Source organism: Talpa europaea (genome assembly GCF_964194135.1).
Source record: "Talpa europaea genome assembly, chromosome: 10".
Classification (NCBI taxonomy): domain Eukaryota; kingdom Metazoa; phylum Chordata; class Mammalia; order Eulipotyphla; family Talpidae; genus Talpa; species Talpa europaea.
In genome coordinates, this window is record NC_140077.1 from 62347364 (window position 1) to 62359096 (window position 11733).

An 11733-nucleotide genomic window follows, 5' to 3' on the forward strand; every position below is an offset into this window, starting at 1 on the left:
TGGATCCACCTTCCTGGCTGGGGATTGAACTTGTGCTGCAGTGGCTGCTGATAGCTTCTTGATAGTGATGTCTTCAGTCCCTGCACCACCGGGGAGGCCCCCATCTTAGCCTTTTGGGGAATAGTTTTAATCACCTAGCTGTGAGGAATGGTCCTGGTGATGTTTTTGTGTTTTTTTGGTTGGGTGTTTTTTGTTTTGTTTTTGTTTTTTTAATTTTTTTTTTCTTTAAGATTTAGTTTTTGTTGATAGAATAGCTGGGGTATGGGCCAGAGGCGCCGGAGGGTGAGAGCATTCCCCAGAGGCAGCGTGGGGAGCAGAACAGGCAGATGGACTGAAAGCACTGCTGAGGGGAGCAATGGGCATGACAGAGGTCTGCTGCGCCATGTGGAAATCTCCCTGGCCAGCAGGGAATCAAACCTGCGCTGCAGAAGCTGCGGGGCAGCTTTGCGGCGCCACTGGGGAGGCCCACATAGTGATGTTTTCATATTAACGTTTTCTCTGCTTATTTTCTGTCATTTGGTTAAAAGGTCAATGTCATGTCAAATAGTTGTCAAAAAAAATGAAATGAAGCTACCAGTAAAACTGAGGAAGCTAGTTTGCCTGCATCCCCCTCTCCTGAAATTTTTGTAAATCCTATTGAACAATTTTTAGTGAAATTTCTACCTAGCACTTGAGCCCTCCTTTCCTTGCCCTCAATTGAGATTAAAATTCCATACTTCAGAGTTTCACTATGGAAGCTGATGGATTTAGTTAAATCTCTAGTACAGGTAAATGGAATTACTACTACCCTTTGAAAAGACAAACCTTTTAAATTTGGAGAGAGCAGAATGGGTGTGTACTTTTATTAGGGCTGCCCCATGGCTATAAAAATCCTCTTCCTACCCAAGCCCTGCTTTCCCACTCCTCTCCCCCACCCCAAGGAAGCTCAGAATCTGGCCAGGGGAAATCCCTGCCTGCAGTACTCTTGAGTGCTGGGGCACTGAGGCAAGACTGCTGTATCGCTCTTTTTTAGGACAATTCCCGTTGCCTGCCAGAAGTGTCTTCGTGTTGGGCATCCTCGCTTGTGCTTTAAGGTGAGCTATTTTAAGAAAAATTTATCAGTTTATATTTGATTTATTCAAGTTCAAATTTTTCTTAGAAGTGTGATAATAGAATTTTCTGTCTCCTAAATCTAAAGTTTAGCAGTACTCCACAGAGCTCTTTTCTTTTGTGTTTTAACATCCTGAGTACCATTAAGTTTCTGCAAAGTATCCAAATGTATAGGATTCTGAGGGGGAAATGGGATGTTGCATTGTTGTCAAAAAATTTGAGTTCCATTGGAAGTTGAGAAGAACAAGAAATTAAAAGTCTTAGAAGTTGAGAAATGGAAGGGAAAACTTATTCTGGAATAAAAATAGGCAGTAAATGTTCTGAAGGAAACGTGGAGGAAAATGCTCTTTCCCATGAAATACTTGTTTTTTTATGCTTCCTGATGTCTTTCAGCCTATCTAGGCTACCATATTCTAGAGGGAGGTGTTGACCTTACAAGGTCCTCAGTTAATCTCTCTCGCTAATCTGGGCCCTGTACTGAGGGTGGGGCCATAGTAACCAGAACAGATGCAGGCTGTTTTAAGTGGTAGGCTCTGTAGGCTCTTACTGCCATTTTGAAGAGTTATAAACAAATCAGGGTAAGGATGCTATGGGAGCATAGAACCATAGGATTAATTTGTAGAAAGAAAAACACTTTTAAATGTAGTATTTGAGCTCAGACTCTAAGGATTATTGGGATTAAGTTTAGGGAGCAGAGAAGTATAGGAATAAAGGGATAAAGGAGATTTCAAAATGAAAAAGAGTCGATATGAGCTAGTATGTTGCAGGCCAAAGTTTTAAGACCTGAGCATCCCCTTAACACTGGTTTGTGTTCCATTGCTAGTGGAATTCTTGAAGGCCTTAGGAGGGTGAGGGTGAGTGGCATAGTCACTAAAAGAACACTTGATCTGCAGAGTGGTATATAATCAGGTCTAGCCATTGTGCTTAGAGGAGTTTAAAAATCAGGAGTATATGTTGTTGGGAGTGGAATTTGAAAGTAGTAAGGGGGAAATAGGGATGTGAAGGAATTGGAGGAAAAAAACCCATGATTTTTTTGCATAAAATAACTGGTGTAGACCAGAGGTGCTTGGGGAGGGGTGAGAGGATTCACCAGAGAGGGGGTGGGGGTGGGGGTGGGGGCAGTACAGGCAAATTTACTGAAATACACTACATGCTGCTAAGCGGAGCAACAGGAGAGAAAGGAGAGGTCTGTTGTGACATATGTGGGTTAGCTTCCTGGCCTGGAGATTGAACTCAGGCATTAGCGGTGACAGCGCTGAGACTTAACCCCTAGGCCACCAGGGAGGCCTCCAAAAACCACAATTTGATGATGCAAATCACAAAGGGTAATTTATTGAGATAATGCTTTGCAATATAGTACACTGGCAACTGAATAGGGTTTAGGGTGGAGATAGGATCATCCAGAGATTTTGATGGTTTCATTGGATTTGAGGTCTTAGGAGAAGTTGTTTAGGATTACTTCTGTTTCCTTCTAGAGCTCTGGATTTCAGGTAAGGCCATTTATACTGCTGAAGTGCTTATAGAAGAGTTTTAGAGGGGAAATGCTGTCAGTTGTGATGCATAGAAGGAGCTGTGGAGTAGAGTTTTGTAAGGGCTCAGGGAAAAAGCATTTTGTGAGCCAAACAGGAAAAGGCTGAGTGTCTTGAGGAATTAACTAGGAAAAGCAGGATAAATTTGCATCACAGAAGGCAAAGGAGAAAGGATTTCCAGAGGGTATAAATTCTGCTGTGGAAACAAGATGAAGGTAGGAAAGGACTCATTCTCTTTGCCATGGAGGGCCTTCTCAGAGTGGATCCAATGCCTTTTTAATGGTAGGGAGTCCAGGTGCTAGAGAACTTGTGATGAGATTTAACTGAAAGTAAAAACTACCAGCAAGTTAGGTACAAGCAGAATTGGCCTCAGCTAAGGTACATATTTATGGAAATGGTTAAAAGTACATAATTAGTTGCTAAAGAAAAAGTTTTCAGTGGAAATTGGGGCCAGAGCTGTATGTATATGATGATACAAGCTATCAGGAAAAGCTGTTCTTATAAATTCTTAGGACCTTGGCAGTTTGCTTCATTGGTCCCCATTGCTCTTTGAAGTAGATGATCAACTGGAAGGTAAGGCTAGATAGAATATGTAAGGTTTCCATGGATATCTAAAAGACTTTGGAAGGAGTCGTGGAATTGTAGGCACTATGGAGGGCTTGCTTTAAAAGGTTGGTGACTATAGTAGTTTTCCAACTGGAGGCAGTTAACACACATAACCCCTCATACATTTGGGCATGCCTGAAGACAGTTTATCACATCTGGGGTGGAGATGCTACTGGAATTTAGTAGATAGAGGCCAGAGATACTCCCCAAATCCTACAGTGCATGTGCTTGCACCCTGTAACAATAACCTGTGGTGCAAAATAAACCCTTTTTACCTAGCTGTGTGCTACTTAACCACTCAGCACAGCTACAGAACTAGTCAGATACTTAGAATTTTCCAAAGCTGTTTTTCTGGGCATACAATAAATCAAGGCTCCAATGCATGCAAATTCCATTTATTGTGGCGATAAACTGAAATTAGCATTACAAAATTATCTTTTCACACATTGGCAGTAGTATTGATTAGGCACTAAATATAATGACTACCTTAAATATTTAAATTATTTTAAGTCAGTTGTTGAAATTTTGACTGCAAATGGTAACTCACTGAGAATTTCACATTACCAATTTGTTTTTCCTGCTTTCTGTTAAATTGTGGGATTTTTGGTTTTGGAATAAATATTTTAGAAGCTCTTTATATCTGCCTATAGTTAGATCCTCTAATAGTGTAAATATACCCTCTTTCCATCTGGGATATCTTTGTAATTCATCTGAGGTAAGCTTGTATTTTCTTTTTCTGTATAACCAGTGTCTCCTCACATTTCTTTTCTCACATCTCTTACAACTGATTTTAATGGCTACTACATCTATTGCACTTGTTAGGAAGTGGTGACTTCTATGGAACATTTACTTTGCATATACTCATGCTCATTTTGAGTGCTTTCTCTTACATAGATCACTGAAAAAAAAAATCTGGCCCTGTACTGCATTGTTTTTATTATCTCGAATGCATGTATTGGTATCTGACTCAATTCTACTCTTTCTGAAGACTCTCCTTCACATGGATTTGACCTTTACTTATCTCTTTTCAGTTTGGATTCTTCGGGGTGCAAGGTACCAACATTTCCATGACACCCTTCAAGAAGAGTGCCTCTCACCCTTCTTGTAGTTGGAGGTGTTCTTTCCCTTCCAGTCCCTCAACAAAACAGTGATGAATATGTTTTATATTGTTCCTTTCCTTTATATGTGAACAGAAGCATCTAGTTTGAGTTCTGTGTCTGTAGTGTTTATAACTAATTCTTCTGATGGATTTGTCTATTTGTCTAGATATGTCACCAGTTTAGCCTTATACTTGACTGATGGTATTTGAATTGACAGCTTAGGAATAAAATGACTAGATTTCACTTATTTTCACTTCTGTAGTATCTTGCCACAACCATGCAAATTGGCTTTTAAGAATCATCTGAAGGGAATACTTGTTTAAAAAAAAGAGAAAAACATCAAAATTCATCATGATACATTATCTGGGCTAAATAAAATTTAAGATCGTGTGCCCTTGCTCTAAGTTGCTATCTTTACATTCAAGGCACCAAGTTACCGTATCCTCCTGCCTTTTACTTAGCCATGCAATAATACAATTTATATTTTTCACCAATTCTAAAACAGTGTCTATTTCTGAATGCTGTCTCAGTTCATTCTCTTGTCTTATTCTCTAGAACTTATAATTAGCCAAAAGAATTTATAGATTTTGCTTATTTACTGAAACTTCCAGATCATCATTTTGTTCAGATTTTACCATTCTAGTTCACTTTTTTAAAACTCATGCTTTGTTCTTTTTAGACTGCAAATAATGTCAGTTTTCATATTTCACTCATCCTTCCTCATCTGCAAAATGAGGAAAACTATATTTATTGCATATTCTTTTAATTCATATTAAATGGAAACTTTTATGTAGTTTTTGCTTTTTTTTCAGCCACAAAAATCTGCACCCAAGCTTGTTTGACATCTGCCCTGTCAAGTGTCCATGATGCTGGGCCCCGAGGGAGGTGAAGGCTTTGTGGTCAAGCTCCGTGGCCTGCCCTGGTCCTGCTCTGTTGAGGATGTGCAGAATTTCCTCTCCGACTGCACGATTCATGATGGGGCCGCAGGCGTTCATTTTATCTACACTAGAGAAGGCAGGCAGAGTGGTGAGGCTTTTGTTGAACTCGAATCAGAAGATGATGTAAAATTGGCCCTGAAAAAAGACAGGGAAAGCATGGGGCACCGGTACATTGAGGTGTTCAAGTCCCACAGAACCGAGATGGATTGGGTGCTGAAGCACAGTGGTCCAAACAGTGCCGACACCGCCAATGATGGCTTTGTGCGGCTTCGAGGACTCCCGTTTGGATGCACCAAGGAAGAAATTGTCCAGTTCTTTTCAGGGTTGGAAATTGTGCCAAACGGGATCACATTGCCTGTGGACCCCGAGGGCAAGATTACAGGGGAAGCCTTTGTGCAGTTTGCTTCACAGGAGTTAGCTGAGAAGGCTCTGGGAAAGCACAAGGAGAGAATAGGGCACAGGTATATTGAAGTGTTCAAGAGCAGTCAGGAAGAAGTTAGATCATACTCAGATCCCCCTCTGAAGTTCATGTCTGTGCAGCGGCCAGGGCCCTATGACCGGCCTGGTACAGCCAGGAGATACATTGGTATTGTCAAACAAGCAGGCCTGGATAGGATGAGATCGGGTGCCTACAGTGCAGGCTACGGGGGCTATGAGGAGTACAGCGGCCTCAGCGATGGCTACGGCTTCACCACCGATCTGTTTGGGAGAGACCTCAGTTACTGTCTCTCCGGGATGTATGATCACAGATATGGAGATGGCGAGTTTACTGTCCAGAGCACCACTGGGCACTGTGTCCACATGAGAGGGCTGCCATACAAAGCCACTGAGAACGACATTTACAACTTCTTCTCTCCACTCAACCCCGTTAGAGTTCATATTGAGATTGGCCCTGATGGAAGAGTGACGGGTGAAGCTGATGTTGAGTTTGCCACTCACGAAGAAGCCGTGGCAGCTATGTCCAAAGACAGGGCCAACATGCAACACAGATACATAGAACTCTTCTTGAATTCCACAACAGGGGCCAGCAATGGGGCATATAGCAGCCAGATGATGCAAGGCATGGGGGTGTCGACCCAGTCTACTTACAGTGGCCTTGAGAGCCAATCTGTGAGTGGCTGTTACGGGGCTGGCTACAGTGGCCAGAACAGCATGGGTGGATATGACTAGTTTTGTAGGAGCTTTTGAGTTCTTTCAAATTTTCACAGGCAGCAACAAGGCAATGAAAAGCAGTTATTACTCTAGCGGAACCGTTGGGACCCATTTTGCACCATGAGTTTGTGAAATCTGGATTAAAAAATTACCTCTTCAGTGTTTTCTCATGCAAACTTTCTTCTAGCATGTGATATTGAGTAAACAAACTATTTTCAGCTTTTCTCAACATGTTGGTAGCTTCAGAGTCCTGTAATCTTGAGTTAAAGTAGCTTTGAATATGTTAAATGTGGATCTTTTACACCACATCACCAAGAACACATTGGGGGGAGCTTTTTTGGTTGTTTTTTTTTTTGGAGAACTCAAGGTGCTAGATCCCTAATTCAAAAAGGAACATTTCTCGTGTTTGTTCATTCTAGTTTATTTTCATTTAAAATCTTTTAGGTTAAGTTTAAGCTTTTTAAAAGTTAGTTTTGAAATTGAGACACAATACTAATACTGTAGGAATTGGTGAGGCCTTGACTTAAACTTTCTTTGTACTGTGATTCCTTTTTCGGTGTGATGCTAAGAAAGTGTTGGTTTTTTGTTAACTAAATTTTTTTCTTAAAATAAAGATTTTTTCACAATAACTGGCACAGACTATCTACTCACCAAAAAGCAAGAAATGAGTGACTGAAGAAAATTCATTTTAACACTTATGTGTGGATTTCAAAATAGCTTTGCACATGAAATTTGATTTCCCTTACATTCTTACAATGAGGCTAAATTAAAAATCAGATGAAAGAAAGAGGTTCCGTGTACAAATGGTGGAAGTGGTGACCAGCAACATTCTAGAAAGTATGAAAGTAGAAGCACACAATCCCAGCCTCCTGTGACTCATGCTCTGTTCATAAGCCATTTGTGATGTCCTGTTCTTCCTTTATGCTAGAGTTGATTATTTCTATAAAGTACACTCCTGAGTTAGGAATTACAGGTGGTTATTCTCTGCTTGAGACCTGTTTGCAAATTGTTAATAGTAAACTGTCATCCATATAACCGTAGAAAGCAAATGTCATCCATTTAACAGTAGAAAGCAATGTCCAAATTCCAGATGGCTCTTCACAACAGCATTTACCATCACTTTGACCTTATGACATACACTAAATAAAAAAACCATCAAGATTTTAAAATGTGAATGGAGTTTATTTTTTTAAAGGAGACTGCTAGTTACTGGTAATTTCCCCATCTTTATCTTCCCACTTGTCTTCGATGACCAATAAAATAGCCCACATACCATAATTTCACCAGTTTAAGGATTCTCATCTGGTATTTCAGGGGACTGGCCTCATAAAAGGCTCTATTGGTAAGTATATGTAGGTAGATTCTCACAGACTTCATTGAACATCATAGGCCTTAACTGTCTTCCCATCTTCTGCACCGATGTACAGCCTCAAGTGGCCTGCGTTAGGCAGCCAGATCACCCCAAAAATGACTGGTCCTTGCCAACCCAGTGTATTCCAAATTTTAGGCAACAGTCCATGGGGGCAGTAGAAAATTGCAGGTTGTGAGGAGGACCCAGAGAAACTGCTTGAGGCTTCTTGCAGTTATATTTAGGGTGATGGGAAAATGAGGCCAAGATTAATAGTCGGCAGTGACATTTCAGTACATGCACCTCCATGTAAGTTTGCTTTGTGGTCCCGATCTATGACTGAGCCCAGGAACCATGGGAATCTTGGGGCAATGTGAATAAATGCAAAGTGTCCTGAAGTGTGTTTATTTGGTCCCCTCAACTAGGAAAAAGAATAGAGGCCTCATCTGAGGTGGTTTGCAAAATGGAAACTGCCCCTCAAACGTCTGTTCCAACTTGTTTCCAGAATGGGTTGCCAAACTACTAGTAAAAATAATCCAACTTGTCACTTAGGTTAATGTACCAGTGGTTTCTATAGAGGAATCAATTTCAAGACCAGGTTCTTCTGAGGGAGAAAAATAACCCCCAAATGAATTCAATTCGCTACACCTGTAGTACAAAATTCTACTTAGCAAAAGATTTAGTGAACATTTCAAACTTTCCTTATTCTGCAAAACCTCAAATGTTTACTTTGACCCCTCAAAAGTGTGCTGACTTCCAGAAAACTAGTACCAGGAGCCGACTGATAAAGAGTGCAGAATCCCCACTGGAAGAAGACATTTTTTGAAAATAAACCTCACATACACATAGATGTGGGGGTGAGGGATCATGAGAATGCTGGGCGGGAGGGTTGAGTGAAATGGCAGGGGCCATGTCTCAGTGATTCAGGATTTAGAAGCAAAATGTCTCAGGCCATCCTGATTTGAAGTTGACTGTTAAAGCTTGAGACAGCAGCCAATGGGAGATAAAGATGTTGAGTGTTGAGACATCAAGACTGGAGAGCTGGGTGTGTGGAAAGATTAAGTATATGAAGCCCAAGGACCAATTGAGAAACCTTCCCCGGAAGGGCCAATGACACACCTTTGCTGCGTTGATAGGGAATGTGCAAGTGAGTGTTCTTACAGCCAGGCTTGGCAGTAGGAGAAAACAGGGATAAAGTGACTCCAGAAGAGCAGTGACAAGGTGGTAGTAGTCAGGTGTGAGGGCAGCAAAACCTGAAGAACTGAAAGGTTGGTGAGTTTTCTGCTCCCTGCTTTAACTACCTATATAAGCGGAAAACTGGAAATTAGGATCCTGGTTCTGTATTTCCAAAACGGCCAGGTCTCAGACCCAGAGATAATTGAAATGGAGAAAGGGACTAGTAGTTTTGCAGCTGTTGTGTTAATAAACACTAAATCTTCCCCTCTGATAGCGGATAGAAAAGGACCCATGTCCCTGAGGACTTGGATATGGGGGATGATTTGACATTGATACCAGAGGATCTAAGAAAGCTATTGTGGTTTCTGTTTGACAGGAAAGCCAGGTGACAAATGGACTCCATGGCTAAGTTCAGTTTCTTGTGGGTCAAACAGGTGTGCAGACCCTTCAAGATAGTTCTCTGATTAGCAGGAAGGAATACAATAGAAAGCCCAACACTGGGCCCCAAGCTTATGAAAGTAAGATCCATAATGTTAGGAAAGAAAGGCCAAGAGGAACTTCAAATGGCACATACTCCCCATGCACCAAGATGGCATGTGAAGAAAGACTGCAATGTGTGTACATCTGAGGTTAGGGTCATTGATGGAGACAAAAAGCAAGCATATGCCCTTTTAAACTGCCTTATCTGGTGCCAGCAAACAGCTGATAGATTCTGGTCATGATGGGTGGCCAGAAACTTAACCGTTACAGCTTAGTGCTTAATGTATGATGTAGTATATAGAATAGAATATCATACCTCAGGCACTTTGAAAGCTCCTGACCAGAAAAATACCTTTACAATCAGCATCAAGTGGGAAATTAAACATTTTATCTTCTCAGTGTGGATATCAGAAAGCCCTGTCTTTCCAGGACTATAGTATCTCAAACTCCCCTGCTCTCTGCTACAGTCTAATCTGAATAGCTATTGATCAGCTCACATCACCCTCTGTATTGATGACATGTTTACTGATCTTGGTGGAAAGGAGGTAGGGAATACTTTGGAAGCCCTAGGAAGACATTTATGCTGGAGGGAGGAAGAATTCACTATTCTACTCCATCAAAGAAGATTTTTAGGGTCCAATATCTTTTTTTTTAAAGATTTATTTATTTATACAAGCACTGGGGTACAGGCCAAAGGTTCGGGAGGGGGAGAGAATTCACCAGAGACAGAGTGGGGAGCAGAACAGGCAGAAGGATAGAAGTGTACTGCTGAGGGGAGTCTCGGGCGAGACAGGAGAGGTCTGCCTCTCCATGTGGGAATCTCTCTGGCCAGCCGGGAATTGAACTGGCGCTGCAGAGGCTGCGAACAGCTTCACAGCGCTGGCCTCAACCCGCTGCACCACCGGGAAGGCCAAGGTCCAATATCTTGGTCAGCAAATGAAGGTACATGGGTCAAATCTGGCATTCCGCCTGTTTTTGTAATCTTTAATTGGTATGTAGCCATGTCCATTTATGTTTTATCTATGGCTGCTTTTGTGCTACATTGGCAGAGAGATGAGTAATTTTGTCAGAGACCATCTGACCCACAAGCCTATCAGGTCCTGACACATTTACTAACTGAGCCCTACAATAAAAGTTTGGTCACACTGGGTCTCGGGCAGGAATGGGGTATTTTCTCCAACAGAAAGGTCAAGATAATATGTCTTACAGCTCTTAGCACTAAAAAAGAGGCAGTTTTTTATGGGCCCTTTGGCCCAGTTTTTTATGGGATTTGGGAAAAAGCTTATTTCACACTTGAAAATATTGCTCTTGCCAAATTACTTGCTGATCAGAAGGCTGCAGGAGTTACTGAAGCTGCCCTTCGATCTGCCACGAAGGACAAAGCAGGCCCCACCATCCGAGGTATCTGTGTTCATGTGTGGTTTTCTGTGTTGTCTCTGCAAGTCTCAATAACAGTCACAGGCCCTGTGTATTATCAATCAATGCCTCCTCTTTTGCAGCAGAGATATTTACCATTCAAAAAGCAATTCCTGGAGCTACTGAGCTCCCTCTGCACTAAGCCTACTCTCATGTTCTGGTGTGGGCAGATGCATTAAGGAAGCTTAGGTGTTTTTTTTTTTAATTTTTGTGTAAAAATTCTTGCACATACATCATGAGATGTTTTCAGGTTTTTGCTTATATTTTAAATGGTGTCTAATTTCATTTACTGAGTTTGTTGTTGGATTTTTATAAATACCTTCTGACCTTAGTAAATTTATCTATGCTAATTTAAAAATGTAAATTCTTTTAATTTTCTACATACAAAAGAATGCTGTTTGCAAACAATGCATTGTATGATTTTCTTTCTAATCTTTATGTACTTCATTCCTTTCTTGCCTTGTTGCTTGCTTTTAGATAAGCTTATTTTTTAATCATTGGAAAATACAACACAATAAAATTGGGATCAGAGGGTATCCTTTTCATTTCCAACATCTGAGAGAAAGCTCTCAATATTTCTCCATTAAAATACTGATTTTTTTGGTGCATATTCTTTATTAAATTAGGTGAGCTGCCATTTACTTCAGGTTTACTATAAATATTTTTAAATCATTAGTAAAAATTGAATTTTATTTAATCCACCTTCCTTCTTAGATTGTCTTGATAGTCCTTATTATGTTTTTCCCAATTCACTGTTTTTCTTCGTCTAAGTCTAACTTGTTGTTAAACATTACTTATGTTCTTAACAAGTTGAGAAGTTTTAATTCTAAAATTTTCATTTAATTAAAATAATTTGCTCCCAGTAGTGGAGGCAACAAATCAAAATCAATGTATTAGCA

General features: G+C 40.8%; 1 protein-coding gene across 2 annotated transcripts; it reads left to right on the plus strand.

Moving 5' to 3' along the window:
- The first annotated feature begins 5123 nt into the window (after positions 1-5123).
- Positions 5124-6656, plus strand: HNRNPF (heterogeneous nuclear ribonucleoprotein F). 2 transcript variants are annotated; one of them, XM_084245133.1, is made up of 2 exons: positions 5124-5585; positions 5898-6656. In XM_084245133.1, exons 1-2 carry the CDS (start codon positions 5188-5190, stop codon positions 6430-6432), a joined length of 933 nt encoding a protein of 310 aa, XP_084101259.1. In that variant the 5' UTR covers positions 5124-5187; the 3' UTR covers positions 6433-6656. The 2 variants fall into 2 exon arrangements, with proteins under 2 accessions (XP_084101259.1, XP_084101258.1); XM_084245132.1 differs by having other exon boundaries at positions 5124-6656.
- The last annotated feature ends 5077 nt before the right edge of the window (positions 6657-11733 follow it).

Bases quoted from the DNA above. Each gene is read 5' to 3' on its own strand.
- HNRNPF (XM_084245132.1), top strand. From the start codon at position 5,188: ATGATGCTGGGCCCCGAGGGAGGTGAAGGCTTTGTGGTCAAGCTCCGT.